A 16,147-nucleotide genomic window follows, 5' to 3' on the forward strand; every position below is an offset into this window, starting at 1 on the left:
AGGGCGGAGCGGAGCAGCGTGGGGAGCAGCAACCCCAGTTCCAGTTCATCTTCCCGCTGCCGGACGAGGCCACCCTGAAGGCTGTCGCCTCGGTCCTGAAGTCCCTGGACAACGAGCACACCCTGGAGGAGCTGTGGGAGCGGCTCGGCCAGAGCGGGGGTGAGAGCAGGCCCGGGGAGGGGGGAGGAACAGGGAAATGGCCTTTGAGGCCTGGCCACTTTCCAGCCCCTCCCCCCCCGGCGAGTCACCGTCACTCCCCCCTCCGGCTGCGCCCATTGCCCGGCAGTGGAAGTGCGTCCCAGCGAATGGCTGCTCCCTCTTCCCTCCCCAGGCAGGCAGGGGAGGAGGGCAGTGGGGCGGGGGGGCTCTGTGCTTACCGGGCCACAGACCTGCCTGGTCCTTTTCCTCCGGTCTGGGACGTGTCCCCTGGACCCTCGTGCCTGGATCCAGGCCCATCTGGCCCAGGGCAGATGCCCCAGTGTCCCCTCTGCCTCACGGGGCCCTTTCTGGAAATCTCCCCTCCCCCAGGGCTGTAAGGCCCCAATCCTGCCCTTGCCCACACCAGGGCCTTGGGCTCGATGCCACTCGGCGCCTTCCAGTTCTAGCCAGGTGGGGGCCGTGGGGCGGGTGTGTCCTCACCCCCGCACTGCCAGACTCTCCTCCAGCGGTGCCCTGGGCCATCTCTGGCATGTGGGCCCATCGTACACAGTTGAGAGTCCCCCGCACTACCAAAGGGTACGTCTACACTACAGCGCTAGTTCCAACTAACTTAGTTCGAATTAGTTAATTCGAGCTAAGCTAATTCGAACTAACGCGTCTAGAACTAAAAACTAGTTCGAATTAGCGTTTTGCTAATTCAAACTAGCAAGTCCACATTAAGTGGACTCTGAACAGGGCTTAAGGATGGCTGGAAGCAGTGCCGGCAGGGCATCAGAGGAGGACTTAGAGCGTGGAGATGCTGTCTCAGGCTAGCCGAGGGCTGCGCTTAAAGGGTCCCGACCCCCACCCCGGACACACAGTTCTAAGGGGTGCCCCGCTTGCAAAGCAGTCCTGGCTTGGAGTGCCCGGAGTGCCCACACTGGGCACATCACAGCACTCGGCCATCAGACCAGCTGCACTTGCCGCAGGCTGCCATCTGGGGAGAGGGAGTAATTGGGGGGCTGCAGGAGAGCTTCCACCCCCAGAAGCCCGCAGAGCCAGCCCAGTCCTCCCCATCGGGGGCTCGTACCCCATTCCTCCCTCACCTCCTTCCACTTACCCTTCCCTAGCCCCCCTTCTTATTGATGTACAAAATAAAGATAACGTTTCTTCCAACATTGACTCTGTCTTTATTGAACAAAACTGGGGGAGACGGGGAAAAGGAGGTGGGAGAGGGGAAGAGAAAGGCTGGGAGAGGGGAGGGCAACTAACATGATCAGGGGTTGGGAACAGGTCCCAGATGAAGAAAGGCTACAGAGACTGGGACTTTTCAGCTTAGAAAAGAGGAGACGGAGGGGGGACAGGATAGAGGTCTCTAAAAGCAGGGGTTGGGTGGAGAGGGTGCATTCAGAAAAGTTCTTCATGAGTTCCCCTAAAGAAGGACTAGAGGACACCAAAGGAAAGGAATGGGTAGCAGGCTTCAAACTAGTAAGAGAAAGTTGTTCTTGACAAAGCAAATAGTTAACCTGCGGAACTCCTTGCTGCAGGAGGCTGTGAAGGTTACAACTAGAACAGAGTTGAAAGGGAAGTGAGATCAAGTCAAGGAGGTTGGGTCCATGGAGTAGTCTTAGCCAGGGGGTAGGAGTGGTGTCCCTGCCCAAAGTTTGTGGAAGGCTGGAGAGGGATGGCACGAGACAAATGGCTTGGTCACTGTCTTTGGTCCATCCCCTCCAGGGTCCCTAGGGTTGGCCGCTGTCGGCAGACAGGCTACTGGGCTAGATGGACCTTTGGTCTGACCCAGGACGGCCATTGTAAGCTCAGGGCTCAGTGTCGGGGGTCTCAGTGGACCCCCTTGATTTTCATGCACACCTGCTCCTGGGTGGCCAGGCTGGCAGCTCTCCTGCCCTAGATGGCCACTTTCCTGTGCCTAGTGCGGAGATCGTGGACGAGGTCCACGATGTCCGCACTAGCCCAGGAAGGTGCCCGCCTCTTGCGGTCCAGGGCAAGCTCCCGGGAGCCGCCAGCCTGGTCCCGGGAAGAGGGGGTGGGCTGGGGGACATCGGGTGGGTGGCTCTGTGCCGTGCCAGGTGCAGGGTCTGCTGGCTGGGTGCTGGCAGGCTTGCACCTGGCACGGGCACCGTAGCCAGCCCGTGCCCCTTTAAGGGGTCCGGGGCCGGGAGGGGGGCAATAGAGTTTCCCTGGTGTTGGCCAGAGTGGCCACCAGAGAAACCTGGGGAGGGCTAGCCTCCCACTAGTTCGAATTAAGGGGCTATACACCCCTTAATTCGAACTAGCTAGTTCGAACTAGGCTTAGTCCTCGTAAAATGAGGTTTTCCTAGTTCGAACTAAGCGCTCCGCTAGTTCGATTCAAATTCGAACTAGCGGAGCGCTAGTGTAGCGCCTATGAAAGTTAGTTCGAACTAACATCCGTTAGTTCGAACTAACTTTGTAGTGTAGACATACCCCAACTGGTCCGTGTCTGGCCCACCTCCCCTGGTTTCCCTGTCTGGGACACCCCTCGCTCAGAGGTCACCCGACCCCCCCGCACCTCCCCCGGCAAGTGGGGGGCAGCTGCGTTCCCTGGACACGGCAGAAACCCCCCTGGAGAAAGTCTGCAGGGCAGACAGAGCCTGGGACCCGCATCCCCCCAGCCTGAGCTGCTGCTCAGGGCAAACTGCCCCGGGCCCAGAGCCACCCCCCGGAGAGACCAGCCCAAATAGTTCCCCGAAATGGCGCAAACAGCCCTGGGGTTTGGGAAGCCAAACACTGGGGTCTGGGCATGGCTGTCTGCCGGGTGGGAGCGGGACTCCTGGGGTCTCCCCCGGCTCTGGGAGGGGAGTGGGGGCCAGTGGTTAGAGCAGGGGGCTGGGAGCCAGGATTCCTGGGGTCTTTCCCTGCCTCTGGGTGTGGGGGGCAGTGACCACACGGGGGTGGCAGGTCTCCAGACTGGGCACAGACAGGACCATGGGGCCCCTGCCCACACACTAAATGCGCCGGGCGGTGGGTGAGTGGGGGGAGCCCCAGCAGGGTGTTAATTGCTTGGGCATTAGTGGCTGGGACCAGCTCCTGTGCCTGGCGAGGGCACTGCTGGGGGGAGGGGCGTGGGGAGCCAGGCCTGGGCGGGAGGAGGTCTGGTCCTGCCCTCTAAATTTCTCTCCCAATCAGTGTTCAATGGCTCTTCAGGGGGCGGGGCCCGGTGGAAGCAGGGGGCGGGTCTGTGTGCACCGAACAGCTGGTCTTGGGATTCCAGGCTCTGCCGGGTTCCCTTCGGGGTCTGTTCTGAGACCAGGTCTGTAGCCCAGGCGGTGCAGGGGGCGATGTCGGGGGTGGGAAGGGGGGGAGAAGGGATGCGGGGTCCTGGAGCAGGTGGCTCTGACCCCCCCGTCTCCCTTCAGCCTAACGCAAGGCCACGGCAGAGCTCCTGTGCAGGCAGCCTAGAGCGGGGGAGGTCAGCTGGTCACCTGAAGACATGGAGCTGTTCCTGAATGCTCTGGAGAGCGCAGGTGAGAGCAGAGCCGCGCGTTGCAGCTGGACCAGGGACATGGCCCTTTGGGGCTGGGCTGCTCCTCTTCCCCCACAGTCCCTCCGACAGAGCAGAGCTCGTGCGGGAGGGGTGATGGCGGCTCAGGCAAAACAGCGCCCGCTGCGGCTGCCTGGCACCTCTCCCCTGCCTCCTGCGCTGCTGGTGCACTCCTGGCAGGGGACGTGTGGGACCTGGGGTCTGTCAGCAGCCCCCCGCCTGAGCTGCTGCTGGGGGCAAACTTCCCTGGGTCCAAAGTCGCCCCCTAGGGGGGACAAGCCCAAATAGTTCCCAGAAATGGCGCAAACAGCCCTGGGGCTTGGGAAGCAACACACTGGGCTCAGGGCACGGCTGCCTGCCGGGCTGGAAGCGGAAGTCCTGTAGTTCCCTGGATCGTCCTTCTTCCCTTTTTTAAAGATGGGCGCTACATCTGACTTTTTCCAGTCGTCCGGGATCTCTCCCGATCTCCACAATGTTTCAAAGATAACGGGCAAAGGCTCCGCCATGACGTTTGCCAACTCCCTCAGTACCCTCGGATGCATTAAATCCGGGCGCATGGATTTGTGTATGTGTAAGCAGGGGCTGAACTGCTGCTTGCTGTCAGCCAGCTGAAAGGAGGGGTGGGTGTGCCCACTACAGTTGTTTAGCTCTACAAGGTAATTAACTGTTAACTGTTGACATGTAAATACTGCTCAGGAGAGAATCCAAGGTGTGGCTATGTAAATCCCATTCAGCCAGGGCTGATGGAGGGTCAGTGTTGGAATGGAATGTGGAGAATTGTATATAATTTGGGACTGTTGTGGGGGTCACTAATCATGCTACCCCTAAATGTGGGAACTGTCAAACATGCCACCAGTGCTTGCAGGAGAGACACCACCATCATGGTAAGAGGTCTCGGAAGAACAAGCCTCCCCCCTTCCAGAGTTGAGAGAGAGCAGAGCTGGGGGAAAGGGTTAAAGGACTTGAGTCAGCCTGCTTCACACCTACCAGGTGTGAGCTAGAAGACTGGCCCAGCCTGCACCTTTCCCCCTTTGTTTTAAGGACAGACCTAAAGCAGACTCCCTGAGGAGTCTTTTTGTTTGCTAGTCCAGTGAAAGCTGGATTCATTTGAGAGCTGAAATCACTGGTTTGGCTGAGAGTTGAAATCACTAAGCTGAAATCACTGGTTTGGCTGAGAGCCAGACCTACTGCAACCAGTAGAGTGGCAGCAGGCGAGGAGCGGCGACTAGCGGCGTGGCGCGGCGGCAGGCGAAGAGCGGCCATCAGCGGTGTGGCGTGGTGCGGCGGCAGGCGAAGAGCAGCCATCAGCGGCGTGGCGTGGCGCGGCAGCAGGCGAAGAGCGGCCATCAGCGGCGTGGCGTGGAGCGGCGGCAGGCGAGGAGCGGCCATCAGCGGCGTGGCGTGGCGCGGCAGCAGGCGAAGAGTGGCCATCAGCGGCGTGGCGTGGAGCGGCGGCAGGCGAGGAGCGGCCATCAGCGGCGTGGCGTGGAGCGGCGGCAGGCGAGGAGCGGCCATCAGCGGCGTGGCGTGGAGCGGCGGCAGGCGAGGAGCGGCCATCAGCGGCGTGGCGTGGAGCGGCGGCAGGCGAGGAGCGGCCATCAGCGGCGTGGCGTGGAGCGGCGGCAGGCGAGGAGCGGCCATCAGCGGCGTGGCGTGGAGCGGCGGCAGGTGAGGAGCGGCCATCAGTGGCGTGGTGTGGAGCGGCAGCAGGCGAGGAGCGGCCATCAGCGGCGTGGCGTGGAGCGGCGGCAGGCGAGGAGCGGCGACCAGTGGCGTGGCATGGAGCGGCGGCAGGCGAGAAGCGGCGACAGGTGCCCAGCGGAGCGTCCAGAGGTGTGGGACGAGACAGCTGGTGAAGCGTAGCGGAGTTTCGTATAAGGTGCCCCCTATCTATCTCCCCACCCCCATTTCTACCCAGGTTGGGAGGTGAAACCCTGCAGGTGAACTTTGGGACTCTGGGTGGCACAGAGACTTGTGGGGACAGAGACTTTTGGGGAGTCGGTGGACTTCGGGCGAATCTTGGCCGGGGTGGGGGCTCATGTTTGGGTTATGAACTCTGTTTGTGGTGTTTTCCCCAAGCTAATGCCGTATGAATTCTTCCTCTGTTTCATTAAATGTTCTTTTCCTACACTCAGACTCAGTGCTTGCGAGTGGGGAAGCATTGCCTCTCAGAGGCGCCCAGGGGTGCGTGAATTTCCCAGATCACTGGGTGGGGGCTCGAGCCGGTTCTTTGTGAGATTGACCCCAAGATATTGAACCCAGCCCTGGTTCCTGCCAGGCCTACCCGGCAGAAGGGCTACATACGTTTAGCTTTTCTGAATAGTTCCTGACCTGTTCTTTCCCCACCGAGCGCCGTCCTCTGCCTTCCCATACTGCTTAGCCTAGTGCATTCATCTGGGAGCTGACCTTGTCTGAGAAGACAGAGGCAAAGGAAGCCTTGAGTACTTCTGCTTTCCTCACATCGTCTGTCACTAGGTTTCCTCCCTCATCCAGGAAGGGCCCATCCCCTCTCTGATCCCCCTCTTCTTGCTGACATGCCTGTCGAAACCTTTCTTGTTCCCCTTCACATCCCTTGCTAGCTGCAATTCCAATTGTGCTTTTGCCTTCCTGATACCCCCCTGCATTCTCGACACAGGGATCTGCAAACTCTTCCAGGACAAGCCCAAAGTGGACAGTGACCGAAAGACCAGGGGTAAGCCCCTCAGCCAGAGCGGGGGTGAGTGCGGGGCATTCGAGCGGGGGGTCTGAGTGGAACACCAGCTGTGCAGAGGGGCTGCGTGCAAGGCTAGGAGAGGGCTCAAATGGACTCCCGGTGGGGCTGGGGGTGTGAACTTGGGACCAGACCGAGGGCGCGGCGCCCATGGAGGAGGTTCTGAGGGGCTCAGAGGGACTGCGGGAGGGGAGCTGCTGTGCCTGGTTTCACCCCTCCAACAGAACAGGTTTTCCCAAACTTTGGCCCCGTGTACATGGGCTATGTTTGGGAAACACGTTTTCCGCAACAAAGTGGCTGCAGATGCAGGAGTGGCAGGAGGCCCTGGCGTGTTCCTTCCCACCAAGCTCTGCAGTCGGGCCAGGGACTGAGCCCACAGCAACGTCCCCAGCACTGGCCCAGGACTCCCTGGGGAGAAGCTGTAGGCCCAGGGGAGACACCCCAGCAGCGTTTCCTCTCCCTCATGGGGCCCTTCTTGGCGGGAGGCGTTTGCACGTCTGTGCGGTTTAGCCGGGCTAGGGCCGAGTTCACGTCCCAGGCGCCGACTTCCTGCTCCTAGCACAATTACTGCTCACTTGGGTTCAGGCCTCGCGACAGGCTCCTGCTTCAGGCTCTTTCTCCTCTCCCTGCTGTGCCCAGTCGCAGGGCTCAGAGCGGGGAGCTGGGCCCAGCCCCACAGACAGGACCCCCCAAAGCAGGATGGCTGGACAGGCTTTGTTGTCTGTTCTGTGGCACCCGGACCTGCCCCCAGCTTCCTGCGCCCTGGGGATGACGCTGGGACTCCCCAGACTCCCCGCACTCACTGCTCTGCCTTGTCTCCCTCCGCAGGGAAGTAGAGAGGTTGCCGCAGACAAGCCGCAGGTAAGTGCTGAGTCGTTCCCCCATCCCTGTGCGGCTCACTGTGCGCTCTGGGGCTCAGCAGTCTGCCCCCCGCCCCTCCCGTCGGCTGCATCTGGCCAGCTGTGGCTCTGGGGGTGTCTGGCTTGTGTCTAGCCTGGCTCCTGGCCTTGTGGCTGGGGACTGGTGGGACGTGTCCTACACCGAGGGGGAGGGAGGCAGGAGCCTCAGCCCCACTGATTTACTGGGGTTTGGGCTCCTGAGTCCCCAAGGTGCTTCTGAAAGCCCCACCCCATGTGCCCAGTCTTGGGGTGGTGCAGGGTCTTAGCCCAGGGAGCAGGTACCAGCCCCATGTGTAACTCCCCCGACTTCCGCCACCTCCCTGCGTCGCCCCACACCTCAGGGCTCAGTGCAGCCTCTCACCTGGGGCAGCCTCACACCCACCCTGGGGCAGAGGGATGCTGGCACGAGGGACCGGGGGGGGTCAGGGCCAGAGACTGGCGGGTCCCAGGCAGGAGAGGCTATGGGGTGGTGGTGGGGGCGTGTCTGGCTTGGACGGGAGATGGCGCCGGCACCGGGAGCAGGGTGGCTACAGCGCGGTGGTGGGTGACCGGCTTGCGGGGTCCGTTCCCTTCCACGTGGGCCCCGGTCAGAGCCCCCCCTCCCCTGAGCACCCGTGAGCCGTACAGTGTGACCGGCCCTGCCCGCCTGACCCTGCCTCTCCCTGCCCAGTTCCTAATGTCTGACGGAGCCGTGGGCCCTGCAGCCGCGGAGGGTCCCGACTGAATCTCCTGCCGGGCTCTGGACTCTCCCCTCGCTCCAGCCTGCTCAGCGCCAAAGCTCCGCGCTCGCCTTTGTAACCCAGCCCTGGCCCGGGGCGGGTCCCTCCATGGGGACATCACTGTGGGACTTTTCTAGCTGGTCGCTCTGCTTGCAACAGGAGTGTTGTGGTGATGACTGTGGTGCACTGGGCAGCCGTACCCTTGGGACATCCACTGGTGGCGGTGTGGGCTGGGGGTGACCCCTACTGGCCGGTGTCGGTAGCACGGCCCAGCAGGACGGCTGCCTACGGTCACCTTCCTAGGCCAAGACCCAACCTGTCCGACCAGTGGAGGGCAGGGAGGGGACAAAGGAGGGAGGTTTTGGGGGGAAGGGGCAGTAGCTGGCTTGGAAACATGAAGGGAACAACGGAAGCTGAGGGCGAGGGTCCAGGGACGATTGACCCCCCACCCCAAGGGGTCTGAGGCTGCCTGGCCCTGACTCCTGTAGCCACATCACGTCTGTGCTGGGCTGTACCCAGGAGAAGCAATAAGCCCCCCTGTTCTACTGGCTGGCGGAGCCTGTTCCCACTGCTACGGGGGGCAGAATCGGGAACCCCCACACGCCGTCACCATAATAAACGTTCTTTCTCGTTTCTTTGTATTAACCTGGCATCGGTTAATTGTTGTGTCCTGGTTTTTTCCTTAGGGGGGAGATTTCCCAAGTGCTCTCCCCCAGGTTTTTTTTCTCATCACTTGGGTGGTGGCAGCGGATTTTGTCCCCCAAATCTAGGTTAAGTTTTTGAGGGGAAGTTTTTACCACAGCCTGGAGAGATCAGGTTCTGGGTACTTTTGCAGGCCCCACTTCTGCATTTATCATGCCAGAGTGGGGAAGGAGCCTATGACATCCGCACCCCCCAGCCCTGGGCAAGCACGTCCAGCCCTCCACAGTGCTCCAGCTTCAGCACCTCCAACCCCTTCCCGGGACACGAGATAGCGACAGGAGGGGACACCGCCTGTCAAGGGGCGACCCTCCCCCGGGAGCTAACAGATCTGGCAGCCCCAGATTAGCCCCACCTCCAGGAGCCCCTGTCAGGGCTATGCCCCACTTTGGCACAATAAATACAGAAGTTGGGGGCCAGCAAGAGCACCCCAAAAGCAAAAAGTGCTTTTGTGCAAAAGCATCCGTGGCCAGTCTAGACGCGATTTTGCGCAAGAAAGCCCCAGTCGCCATTTTGTGCATCGGGGCTTTTTTGCGCAAAACAATTCTTCCCTGTCTACACTGGCCCTCTTGCGCAAGTATTCTTGGAGTATCCCCCTGTTCCCATGGGAGGTCCCAGAGACACAGACCTGGGGGAAACTTTCCCTGCCAAAACATAGGCCGAGAGCTAGTGCCTACGGCACCCACAGGGAGCACCCGGGGTGTTGTGCGCCAGAGTGGAGCCTGCCCCCAAGCCTGAGAAGCTCACCTGGAAGTGGGGTGAAAATTTCGGGGTGCAAGAGGCCCAGCCCGATGGGGGGCAGTGTTGGAGCACCACAAAAGGTCCCCTCGGTGCACTAGTCACCTCTGGGTGGAGGCATTGCAAACCCCTTGAGGCCTGACCCACAGCGTTTGGGTGGCTCTGACCTTCCCAGGCTGACAGTCCCTCAGGTGCGGCAGGGCTAACAACACACGTCGATGGTACAATGAGCTCTCGTGGGCACAGCCCGCTTCTTCCACGAGAGCTTGTCACCCCGGCTTCATGTGTGGTCAGCCTCTTAGGTGCTGCAGGACTGTCTGGTGCATCTGAAGTGTTTCTAGTTACAGGGGAACTTGACTCCCCCCAGGGGCTGTGTCCACACCACCAAGAGAATTCAGAAAAAGAGACGCAAATTGCAATTTGTGTCTCTTTTTCTGCTTTTCTTCTGAATGAGGCTTTTCCAACATTCGGCCAGTCTACATGGGGACAAATGCTGGGAAAAAACCCTCCTTCAGAACATCCCTTCTTCTTCCGACTATGAAGTTTACAGAGATGTAAAAAAAAATGCCTCTGTATTTCCAAACAAATTTTCAGTAAAGCAGACTCACTCGGTCCTTGGACACAGCAGACCCTTTCCAGGATATCCTGGGAAAACTCTGCAGTCTAGATCAGGGGTCTCCAAACTACGGCCCGCGGGCCGGATGCGGCCCGCGAGGCCCTCTCATCCGGCCCGTGGAGACCGTCCCTGGGGTACCGCCGAACGGGCCCTTCTTGCCCTGTTAGGGGTTGTGCGGCGTGTACTCACGCCGCGCCGGGGCAGGAGAAGCGGGCCGCTCCGCTGACAAGCGGCCACGCGGCGGCAAACGGCGCAGGGGGCGGGGGTTAGCACGGGCTGCGTTCCCCCGCCCAGACTGACAGGGCAGCCGGCCAATCAGGGGGCAGGAGAAGCGGGCCGCTCCTCTGACAAGCGGCCGCGCGGCGGCAAACGGCGCAGGGGGCGGGGGTTAGCACGGGCTGCGTTCCCCCGCCCAGACTGACAGGGCAGCCGGCCAATCAGGGGGCATGAGAAGCGGGCCGCTCCTCTGACAAGCGGCCGCGCGGCGGCAAACGGCGCAGGGGCGGGGGTTAGCACGGGCGGCGTTCCCCCGCCCAGACTGACAGGGCAGCTGGCCAATCAGGGGGCAGGATGGGCGGTGGTGGTAACGCCCGCCCGGCGACGTGCGGGGGAACGTGAACCCCGGCGGGAACTTTAAAAAGGTGACCCCTTCCGCCCGGGGGGGGGAAGGAGTGAGCGGTGGCAAGCAGGAGGGGAGGACAGCGTGCAGAGGAAGGGGAGAGCAGGGGGAAAAGCCCCCCCCTTCCAGGAGAAACGGATTCGCAGGCGAATATTCTGAAGAGGAAACATTAAAAGCAACAATCTCTCTACCTTAAGTGGATATATTTGCACACTATATTCAGGTAAGTTTAACTTAAGAAATCATAAGAATTTTTAAAAATTGTTTCGGGTCATTTGCAGCTATTATTGCGACAAAATTAGTTCGCATAATCAGGTTTTTTGAGCGATATTGTGTGCAAGATACTTTCAGTTTCATTATTTATTCATGTTGAATTCACTTTATTTTAGTGCCCAGCGATGGCCGAGAAGAGGAAAAGAAAAATAGACGATGAGTGTCGGCAATTTCAAGAAGAATGGAGTTTGAAATACTTCTTCATCAAATCCGGCGAGAAAGCATTGTGTGTGATTTGCAACGAAACCGTGGCTGTGATGAAAGAATACAACCTGCGCCGTCATCATCAAAGCAAACATCAGGAGAAATATGTACAGTTGAAGGGTAAAGTCCGTGCCGAAAAATTTTCTAAATTACAAAATCAACTCACATCTCAGAGGACATTGTTCAGTAAATCCTCAAATGAAAATGAATCCTTAACTAAGGCCAGTTATAAAGTTGCCTACGTCCTGGCTAAAAGTGGCAAACCCTTTACAGATGGTGAAGTAGTGAAGGAATGTTTGTTGGAAGTGGCTGAGGAACTTTGCCCAGAAAAGTCAAAACAATTTGAAAACGTAGCTTTGGGTGCGAATACCATTGCCCGCCGTGTTGCAGACATGGGTGAAAACATTGTGACTCAAATAGCGAAAAATGCAAGCAAGTTTCGCCATTTTTCAATTGCAATGGATGAATCGCTGGACAGCTGCTCCACCTCTCAACTGCTTGTGTTCATTAGAGGTGTGGATGAAGACATGAACATAACACAAGAGCTGGCTTCCCTACATAGCATGTATGGCACTGTTACCGGAGAGGATATATTCAATGAGTTGAAAAAAACATTTGCTGATTATAACTTGGACTGGACTAACCTCAGTTGCCTGACTGTTGATGGAGGAAAGAACATGAGTGGCATAAAGAAAGGCTTGGTTGGACAAGTGAAGCAGATGTGTAATGAGAGAAACATTATACAACCAATGTTCCTGCACTGTATTATTCACCAGCAAGCTTTGTGTGCTAAATATGTGGACATTAGCAGTGTACTGAATCCTGTGGTGAAGATGGTGAATTTAATAAGGTCACATGGGCTCAACCATAGACAGTTCAGAGACATGTTGAAAGATACAGACACAGAATCACAAGATTTACCATATTACACAGCAGTAAGATGGCTAAGTTGTGAGAAAGTTCTGAGCAGAGTATTTAAGTTAAGAAAGGAAATAGGTGACTTCCTGGAAAGTAAAGGCAAGCCACAGCCATTACTGTCTGATGAAGAGTGGGTATGGAAATTGGCTTTTGCTGCAGACATAACTAGTCATTTAAATTTTCTGAACCTAAAACTACAAGGAGAGCAAAATCTAGTTTCTGATCTATACACCCACCTAAAGGCCTTCAGATCCAAACTTGTCTTGTTTTTGGAACAAGTACAGGCCAACAACTTGACGCACTTTCAGCAGTGCAAGGTCTTCATGGCTGAAGCAACAGCTGAGTTCCCCACGTCATTTGCATGTGAGATCATCAAAGACCTCCAGCTGCAGTTTCAGCAGCGGTTTTCTGACTTGGATTCAAAGGCAGAAGAAGTGAGATTGTTTCAAAACCCATTTGAAGCAGATGTGGCTAGTTGCCCAGATGAACTGCAGCTGGAAGTCATTGAATTGCAAGCAAATGACCTCCTTAGGGACAAGTTCAAAATAGGACTGGTGGGTTTTTACCAGTTTTTGCCCAAGGAAGACTTTCCTAATGTCAAAACTTTTGCATCAAGGTACCTTTCAATCTTTGGAACAACATACCTGTGTGAACAAACATTTTCAAGAATGAAATATGTGAAGAACAATTTGAGAACAAACTTGTCCGATGATAATCTCAGGTCACTGTTGATGTTAGGGACAACAAATCTAAAGCCAGAAATGTCTGCTATTTTGGCATCCAGGAAACAATTTCACCATTCACACTAATACAGGTGTTCATGTGTAGTGTATCAATGTGTTATTAAATAATAACTGAATAAAATAATATTAAATAAATAATTAAAAACAACATCCATGTTTTGATTGTTTTTTATTTGGACCTCAAGTGTGTAGTCGGCCCCCGAACTGCTGTTTGATAGTTAATGCGGCCCTCGGGCTGAAAAGTTTGGAGACCCCTGGTCTAGATGTACCCTGAACTAGACTGACTAGTTAGCTCCAGCTGTCACGCTCAGCGTGGTCTGCTCCACATCGGTAGGTTTCCCACGCCGAGCTGCCTGAGGATCTGGGGACATGCCAGCCCTTCCATTCTTCCACAGCAATGTGATCCTTTCCATCTCTCTCTCCATTTCCCCTGTTCCTCTACTGGTCTCCCCAACCAAAGCCCCAAGATGAGGTCCCTGCCCCAAGCTAGAAGCAGTACAGACACTGAACATCTTTATATCCCAGGAGAGTGCAGTTTAGGGCCCAGCCTCCTGCAAGAGCACTCCCCAAATGGGATCAAACCCCAAGAAATTAGATAAGCCAACTTTAACACTGAAAGGGGGAATGTGCACACTGGTTGTCATCCCCCCCCCCCCCCCCCAGGTAACAATTGCTTACACTGGGCTTGATAGAAAACAAAAATTATTTTATTAAGTGGAAGCAGTAGGATTTAAGCTGTAATAAGTGAGCAAAGTAAGTTACAATCAAAAGAAACAAAAATGCTTGGCTATTTCTACACTGACACCTCAGCACAAACTCACCCTAAAACCTCTTTTCCAGATGCCACTCTAAACCAGGGCTCTCTTCCACACCATGAAGCCTGGCTTCTTCCTTCAGGTACAGCCCAGCCAAAAGACCCTTTGCTTTCCTACTCTTTTTGTTAAGGAGTTGAGGCCGCTCTCTTCCAACCACTGCTCAGACTTAAGGGCAAAAGATTGTTTTACAGTGGCTCATCAAGAAGTTTCAGGTAACCCCCTCCATGTCTCCCATTCACACACTTGAAACTCACAAAGTATTCCCCACTCCACCTGTCTAATTTTACACATTCAAATGATACATACAACAGAGTAAGATAAACAGAACCAGTGGATCATGACATGAAGATGGACAGGTTAGGTGAAATCATTTGCTCAAACCACCTTTGAGTTATGTATATTCATGTCCATAAGCCCTGTCCCATCACAGTCTGTGTTTGTGTGGGTGAGAGAGATAGTTCACTCCCCTTTGGTTTAACCCAAGAGTGACAATCAATGACAGCTCAATCCCCTTGCTTAGTCTACACTGCAGGGTTTTTGCACAAGAAGCCTTTTGTGGAAGAGTTCTCATGCAAACACTTCTTGTGCAAACGCGCATCCAGATGTCAAAGTGCATTGCAAATGTAATGTGCTTTTGCACAAGGGAGTGTCCACACTGCATGGACACTTTTGCACAAGAAAGCTCTGACTGCCATTCACAAAATGGGCATTAGAGAACTTCTGCTTTGTGCAAAAACCCCTGCAGAGCATTTATACCTGCCTTTTTGAGCAAGAGCTGTCGTGCAAAAAAGGAGTTATTCCTCGTGGGGAGAGGAATAACTCTACCAGCAAAAGTCCTCTGTTCTGTCAATTTTCTTGTGCAAAAGCACGCTTGAGGTGTGGACGCTCTGCCTGTTTTTGCACCAAAATCTTGTAGTATAGACATAGCCCTTGAATGTAACCCTGAAGTGGATTGTTAATTCCTCGTTTAATAAATCCATACTAGTATACCCCTGGGGTGGTCTCCAGTGAAATGTGGGGTAACATTCATCTCTGTCTGAACTGTGGGACTGAGCTGCTAGAGGAGGCTGGATTCAGGGAAATGTTTTACCCAGACACATGCTCGCCTTTGTACAACATTGACACTGTTTATGCAACTTTTTGACACTTCAGAGAATGGCTGGTTATTTTCTGTAGCCACCACAGGCCTGCACGGAGCCCCCCAGCAGCCCAGATTTAAGCGCTGATAACGATTGTCTGTGAGCTGGAAAAACGACCCAGGGGGCAGCAGTGAGCAGCCTCACTCCCAGCCCGCTTGGCCGCGCACCTGAGGGGAGCGGAACTCTCGCCAAGGCGGGAAAATCCGGTTAGAACCGGTTCCCCAACTGTCTCGGAATGTTCCAGAGGGAGGGGGCAAAGCCCAAGATGGAGCCCCGGGGTCTAAGGAGACCGACTCCATTTTGTTTTACATTTTTTGAACATTAAAAGCACAAACATATAGTCATTAAACATGCTGTAACCCACACACCTAGCGTGGTTACTGAGTACGGCAAGTGGCACTGAGACCACTGCAACAGTTAAGATCAAGAGACCTGTACAGCATGGCCTGGGTGCCAGCTGGCTTCTAGCTCAGAGGGTAGAAGCTCCTAGAGTCAGCTCCTGAGGTCCCAGGTTCAAATCCCAGGTGTTGATGATGGTTACAATACTGCACAATTACAGTATATATTCCAAATTAATCTCTAACATGGGCTGTGGAGGCACATGACCCCCACTGGCAGGGTCTGAGCAGATCCTTTTCCATGGAAGGGTTAATGCAGAAACAGAACCCCCCACAAAAAGAATCCAAACAGTGAACCCAGAGCCCAGGGGGAGTTTGAAGGACTTGTTGCTGAGCTGTGGGGTTCAGCATCAAACCAGCTCCCACCTGTGGGGCCTGGAATTGTGGTGGAACCTGGGGACCTTGCACCTGGGCGCCAGCCACAGAGACCCCACCCTGCTGGGCTGACTGGGCCTAGGCCCTGCAGCTGAGCCAGTTTCTCACCTCCACACAAGCTCAAAGGGGAGAGAGAAGCCCTGTTGTCTTAGGGCAGGGGAGGAAACAGGAAACAGGAGGCTGTCTGCACTTTTTGGGCTGTGTGTGCCTGGCTCTGTCACGGCAGGTCTGCCCCTCAGCACAGTTTGCTCTTCTTGCTGCTCCCCTTGGTTCTCTCTCCTTTCCTCAGAGAGACCCAGAAAATCCCAGCTCACACGGAGGACGGGACTTAGCCTCCTAATTCCCTCATTGATCTGTCCAACTTGTCAGTGAGGCTGACCTGGAGCATTGGTCTCTTCCCATTGTCCCTGGGGTCTGTCGGTCTCAGGGCCCTGATTTCTCATGGACCCTTCCCCTTTTGATACTGGGAGCTGGACAACCAAACACTCCCACTGTGTTTTAGTAAGTGGCTAACAGCCCCCTCACATTCTGGCTGAGCAGAGGGGGGTAGTGGGTGGGGCTGCTAAAGGAAGCTTACAAAAAGTGGAAACTTGGACAAATGACCCGGGAGGAGTGTAAATGTAT

General features: G+C 55.9%; 1 protein-coding gene across 4 annotated transcripts in view; it reads left to right on the plus strand.

Moving 5' to 3' along the window:
- The window catches only part of LOC142826092 (general transcription factor II-I repeat domain-containing protein 2A-like), a 293,839-nt gene extending 280,907 nt beyond the window's left edge, over positions 1–12,932 (plus strand). For 3 of the 4 annotated variants that reach the window (XM_075918518.1, XM_075918519.1, XM_075918520.1), the window contains one exon: positions 11,048–12,932. In XM_075918518.1, the coding sequence (XP_075774633.1) occupies positions 11,057–12,862 (1,806 nt within the window). In that variant the 5' untranslated portion in view covers positions 11,048–11,056 and the 3' untranslated portion in view covers positions 12,863–12,932. Of the gene's footprint in view, positions 1–10,612; positions 10,882–11,047 lie in introns of those variants that run through there. The other variant, XM_075918521.1, reaches the window with a different exon arrangement.
- The last annotated feature ends 3,215 nt before the right edge of the window (positions 12,933–16,147 follow it).

Source organism: Pelodiscus sinensis, unplaced genomic scaffold (assembly GCF_049634645.1).
Source record: "Pelodiscus sinensis isolate JC-2024 unplaced genomic scaffold, ASM4963464v1 ctg46, whole genome shotgun sequence".
Classification (NCBI taxonomy): Eukaryota; Metazoa; Chordata; order Testudines; family Trionychidae; genus Pelodiscus; species Pelodiscus sinensis.